The sequence below is a fragment of the Cucurbita pepo genome, unplaced genomic scaffold, assembly GCF_002806865.2.
Source record: "Cucurbita pepo subsp. pepo cultivar mu-cu-16 unplaced genomic scaffold, ASM280686v2 Cp4.1_scaffold000293, whole genome shotgun sequence".
In the NCBI taxonomy this organism is placed as follows: domain Eukaryota; kingdom Viridiplantae; phylum Streptophyta; class Magnoliopsida; order Cucurbitales; family Cucurbitaceae; genus Cucurbita; species Cucurbita pepo.
Window position 1 is genome coordinate 5,541 of NW_019646541.1, and position 5,924 is coordinate 11,464.

Consider the following 5,924-nt stretch of genomic DNA (forward strand, 5'->3'; position numbering starts at 1 on the left):
AAAAAAAAAAACATTACCAACACCAGAGAGGCAATTTACAATTAAGTTAATTAATTGAACATAAAGAAAATAGAAGGGGCAGAATAATTCTCAGTTCAACAGGAATAATTGCACAGAAACATATAAGAAATTCCTTTCCAAACATGACAATATTAAAAATTGTAAAGAAGAAACCTATCATATATAGCACGCCTAAATCGTAATTAGGACTTCAATTCAGGCCAAAAACATTATTGCTAAAAAAAGATTATATAAAGCCTATTTCAGGCTTCTTCTAGTTTTGAAAAGTAAATACAAAGAAGAAAACATGAGTTATCCTAAGCCAACTTCTTCTGATTCAAATCCTCTTTCCTCTAATTTTTAAAACAACTAGATACCTTAGATAATTCTGCTGCAAAGTCTGCGCCAAGTAAATTCATAGACACATCAGGTGAAAGCACTCTACCAAACCAAACAATAAAGCGAAACCCGTCGTCATACAAGTACAGGCCTCTGGAATCTAAGCTATCAGCAGTCAGTGGCAACCTTTTCTCTATGCTATTAAGGTTTATAGTCTGAGCGGGAGATGCCTGCAAGTTAAAGTAGAATAAATTTCATAGAATCTGAAAAATCACTGAGTGAGAATATATAACTTTTTTATATAACTGAAACGGACCTTCAATAGATACTCATCAAGTCGAATTAATGAGGGGTATAAAAGCTTCAATAGGTTTTTAACAGGAAGAATCATCATTGCGAGGCCTAATGCACATCGCTCATCAAGCACAGCATCAGCATAACCCCCTCGAAGAGGTATTGATTTGCACAATGCTAATCCATATAAAGGCAAAAACTTAAGAGACTCTGGGTATATCATTCTGCCTCCCAAGCGATGCTGTACAGCATAGAGGTTACGGTACTCTCTCAAAGCTTTAACGATTCGTTGTTGAACTGAAGTGCGAGCATCATCCAGCTTATGGGACAGTGTTTTCTCAATTGCTGCAAGTTGTTTCAGTTAGAATTTAGAATGAGAGATTAATAAAGTGAACAGAGGGTAATTTCAACAATTGAGACTATCAAAATCTCACATGGGCATGCAAAGAAGTTTGTGCTTAACATACCTAGCCTACTAAACAAGGAAAAAATGGCACCAACATCAGCCTGGCGGTACATCTCACCCAGATCTGTAACCACAGGTGCTGCTGCTGTATGCACTCTAATACGCCTCTCTCCACAAGAAGCAGTATATCTTTACATCGTCAAAGAACAAACTTATTGGTAGAACCCTTAAAATAGGAGAAAATAAGTCAATTTTAACTTTGCAAGCCTTCCCTAGGCACCAATCTCAGAGACATCATTGAACTCAACCAAATCAAGACCAAAGAAAATGCATGTGCAAGGTAAGAAGAAACAAGCAATCTCATGAGGAAAACAACAGTTTCATGCACTTACAATCTTCATGTGGTTACTGGTTTCGATCAAGAACAATGTGCAACTATTCATTACCAATTGAAAATTTGATATTATTAAGGTAACTTTTCAGAAGTAAAGTGTAACATATGAATTTATTTGTATGCCTAAAAAAGGTTACTCAGTACCCTGTAAATTGAATAATCAACATTCATAAATTATGACATAGCATTCCTAAAAAGAAAGAAAGCTGATTATGATTGGATACAGATTGTGTATTTCTATCTATCAAGAAACAATGACTGTACTCTACAGATCAAAAGAGAAATTCTTATACACAAAACTAGAGAGAAACTCTGAAATCTGGCTGATACTCATTCTCAAATATGCAAACCTGGGTTACAGTTACTGAACTCTATGACAAAAGGCATGAATATAACTGATTCAGAAAATTTAAAACCTAACATTGAAAACCTACTTCATAAACAGCTGATGGTATTGATGGCAACTATTAGGAGAATTAATAGACATAAGATGGGTGTTATCCGGAACATTTTACTCAAAGGATACAGCAACGCAACTTGGAAGTACACTGTCTGAGTTGTGAGTAAGGTCTCTTCATAAGAAATTTGCATTGCAAACGCTTTATCACAATCTACAGATGGAAGTGCCAATAAATCGGTGCTTCTTAACATAAAATTTCCGTGAAACGATGTAAAGCGGATTCCTAGAAGAACAAACAAAAATAATGAGAGAAGTGTTGACATGTGAGTGAAGAAGAAGACGAGCATTCCATGAGAACCAATTTAAAAGGAAAAGATCACCTTTTCCGCATCTTATACGCATCACAGCTTCCCAGGCAGTTTCTCTAGTCAAATCCCTTGCTAGCTCGTGTCTCAACTTTTCTCCATGATTGGAAGATTGGAAGCCTGGATAATAATACACCTGACCTCCAGTGTATTTCGCCAGAGTCCCTAATACAAGAGAGATAAAAATAAATAAATAAATTCTGAAAGCCCCAGAAGCAACACTTGCACGTCATGTAATAAAAAAGATAAAGATAGGGACTGTGTGGATTGTCATTAGAGCCATCAGAACTATATCAATAATCAGTAAATTTGTAATTAAAGAAATGAAGAAGGAAATAACAAACATTAAGTTGTAACCTAAATGAGAGACAGCAAACATAAAAAGTAGACATAAAATTTCAGTTTCCCCAAGAAGCTGACTAAAATAATAAATTTGAATGCCCCAGGATTATTGTGTAAAAATTATTTGCTTAAGAAACAAATAATCATTAAGCCTCACTGTTCACAGACGAAACATGGCAATATAAAAAGCTCCATAAGTTAATCAGATCCTCCCAACTGAAAACAAGTGACCACAATGATCTTCAAAGTTAGACCCAAGAAACTAAAATTATATATATATATATAATTTTAAAATGTTCAAAGCATGCTGAAGTGATTAAAAAAAAACACCAACAATCATAGCAGGCCCCAGTCAAATGTGTTTGTAAGGGGAAAAAAAGATTTGTAAGGACAGCTCCCAGTAAATTCTTAAGAAGCAGATTCAATCATGTCACCACAAATACATTCACCATAGATGATATGAAGGGACTTCTTGTCCCTTGCTCGTTAGACCTTTGGAATGAAAGGTTTTCCAAAATAAATAAATAAGGGATGATAAACTGAGGCATACCCAAGGAAGCAATATCTGTATACTTGTCACTAAATGCATAGACATTGACCCCAATTTGGAACTTGGTAAATTCAGCAGCCATTTGTTTGTAGAATGGATCCTCTGGCAGTCTTAGTAAGTGTTCTTTGTCTGTTCCATAAACACGAAGATCATCCCCACGCAACTTCAAGCGGCCAACACCAAGAGATGGAAGTGTGTTTTGAAAAATTAACAGCTTCCCCCCCAGTTGGCTCTGCAAAGAGGGTGAATGAATAGATAAACCGATGGTCATATAAACTCTTTATTATAGATAACTTTGATTACGGATGAATTTACAATATTATATACATGTTTATATTATAATTACAGATGAATGACAAGGAAATAACAATGATCACATAATAGTACTAGAAATACAAATATGACAGTGGTGACTGATTTAAAAAGTGTAAATAACACACCATAACCATAAATGCTCCTTTAAGGGCCGGGCCGAAGGCAGATTCAACATTCACATTGTCCTGAAACATAGATGGCAAGCTATCTAGGAATGACTCAACCACAGTTCTTGATTCAGATAAGTTGACAAGGAGATCATCTGGCAAAGGTACAAATACGTCGTCCAGATCGGAAACCACCATCATTTGTGGCTGAGTCAAAGTCGACTGCGAAAGAAATGGAACTTTTAGCATTTAATATCAAAATTGGGGTATAATATACAATAGGAACCGATATTTTCTACCTTCATATTATAAAAATGTATTGTGCTGTCAAAAGTCGCAAAACCTATTTGTGTTCTAGTAGAACCAGGCAGCTCATCCAAGCACGACCTAATTGTTTGTGCCACGACCTGCAAAAGGAAAAAAAAATGACATACTGAAAATTTTGCGCTCTCTGTTTGGCAATCCCTCAATAACTACTGCTGTATTGGCAATACATTCTTCAGGGAGACCTTTATCAGATTTTAGAAAAAAATAATAGCAATAAACCAATTATCATGAAGATAAATGATAGTACACCCCCGCGAGAAGCAAACCACAGAAACAAAATAACAAGAAATTGGATGAAGAAAAATTACAAAAGAAACTTTTGATGAGAAGAAGGGTATGCGTAGATGGGAATCAGTTATGTTGAGAAAAAATACGTGTGAGTAGTTGGGTGGTAGGAGTATATAAGTACGGGAGTTAAAGAAGAAAAGTTAGTTATCATTGTATTGTATTCTGATGGAACACGCCCTCAAATGATATGATGAAAAGGAATAAATGTTCAAGGAAAACAAAACTCCTAAAGAGAGAGAAAGAAAGTAAAAAAAGCTAGAAAACACAACCATATGGAGATTAGCCATGAAAATAAATAAAAATAAAAAACAAAGAACTAAGAACTAATCCAGTAGTTGCGCAAGGACATTGAGAGCTTGCAAACAAATGTTGAAGCTATGAATAAGGCTTCCACTACCATTAGCTACTTCAAACCTTCAAACCATCATAAATGTAAACTTGCTCCATTGAGGCCCAAAAAAATCTCAAAGGATCATATGGAAGGGAATTTTGATCCAGTGTATAACCTCCTTTGGGGACTTCTAGAATCTTCAATTTGCTTTCCTAAAAGACCATTTGATTCAACATTTACAAAAGTAATGTCTTTAGAGCTTCACATAGATGTGAAGAACCTCATTGCGAAAGAACCAAACTTCATATCCCTAAGATTTTAGGACAAAAGTCTCTTTGAAGCGGTAAGATTGATCACCGTAAGGCCACTTAACCCTTTACATTGCTACTAGACGAAGGTATTTCACGCATCTGAAGATCACAAATCTCAATTACTTTTTTGAAAGTCTGTACTCATGTAATTCTCCTTAATCTGTGCTAGATTAATGAACTCTTTCAATTCCATAAGACTGAAGCAAAGGCATTAAAATGAGATGCCTCAAACCTCCTCCATAACTTCTTAATATCTTTTAAAACTCTCTTATGTTTTTCCAGGTCCTCCAACACCGTCCCCGAGGATGCAATACAGAGGCCCCACAAAGTTGGGAATCCTCCTCAAAACCCGAGAATATGCCCAATGAAAAACAATACCACAAGGGTAAATTAATCTTGAAAGGGATGTTCTTGTGAATTATGTACCAAAAGTTGTGAACTTTGCTTCACATTTCTACAAGAAAATACCATCTCAACCCTTTGCCCCTTGAATTGGAGGCCCATATCTGTTCGTCTTAGGGATTTGCTGGGAACTCTATTAATTAGGGTGCTTTCATACCCCAAAGATTTATCTCATTTCCATTTTTTGTTCTTCACTCCATTAATATTTTGTTTCTTTTCACTAAATCAATGAATGACTCCTTTTTTGTTAAAATATAATATAAAAATAAAAAAGAGAATTGATTCCAAGCCTTGAGTCTCACTACGAACACTGCAAGGTTCTGCCCTTCTCATACTAACCACTCACAATGACCCACCAAAAGGGGAAAATGCTAGAAAGTTAACTACAAGAATCTATGTCCAACCATACCCGAGCAAACTTTCACCCGAAGAGCCTGGTATGAGAGAACAACTACCTAACTCTATTACCTATTAAATGAGTCACAACTATGGCCAAGGCATAAATAAGGCTAAATAACAAGGCAACCTAGAAACTGGTAGGCAGTGTGCCAAATAAGAGGAGACTACGTTACAAGAAGTGTTAGAGAAAACGGGCAAAGGAGGAGAACAAAAGAAAACAGCAAAATTTTCAAGAATAAAATGCAATTCTAACCAAGATTGATGAATAAACTAGATTATTATATATAAGAAATGAAAAATATACATTGATAATAAAGAGATTATTTTTTATTTTTTAATGAGAAGAAGATTAAT

General features: G+C 35.4%; 1 protein-coding gene across 1 annotated transcript in view; it reads right to left on the reverse strand.

Moving 5' to 3' along the window:
• Window positions 1–327: 327 nt before the first annotated feature.
• The window catches only part of LOC111784909 (protein transport protein Sec24-like At3g07100), a 17,719-nt gene continuing 12,122 nt past the window's right edge, over window positions 328–5,924 (reverse strand). Inside the window, exons 5-12 of the mRNA XM_023665432.1 lie at window positions 3,812–3,919; window positions 3,531–3,734; window positions 3,091–3,322; window positions 2,214–2,363; window positions 1,960–2,116; window positions 1,101–1,228; window positions 656–978; window positions 328–569 (exon numbers count right to left, since the gene is read on the reverse strand). Coding sequence (XP_023521200.1) covers window positions 354–569; window positions 656–978; window positions 1,101–1,228; window positions 1,960–2,116; window positions 2,214–2,363; window positions 3,091–3,322; window positions 3,531–3,734; window positions 3,812–3,919 — 1,518 coding nt within the window. The 3' untranslated portion in view covers window positions 328–353. The remainder of the gene's footprint in view (window positions 570–655; window positions 979–1,100; window positions 1,229–1,959; window positions 2,117–2,213; window positions 2,364–3,090; window positions 3,323–3,530; window positions 3,735–3,811; window positions 3,920–5,924) is intronic.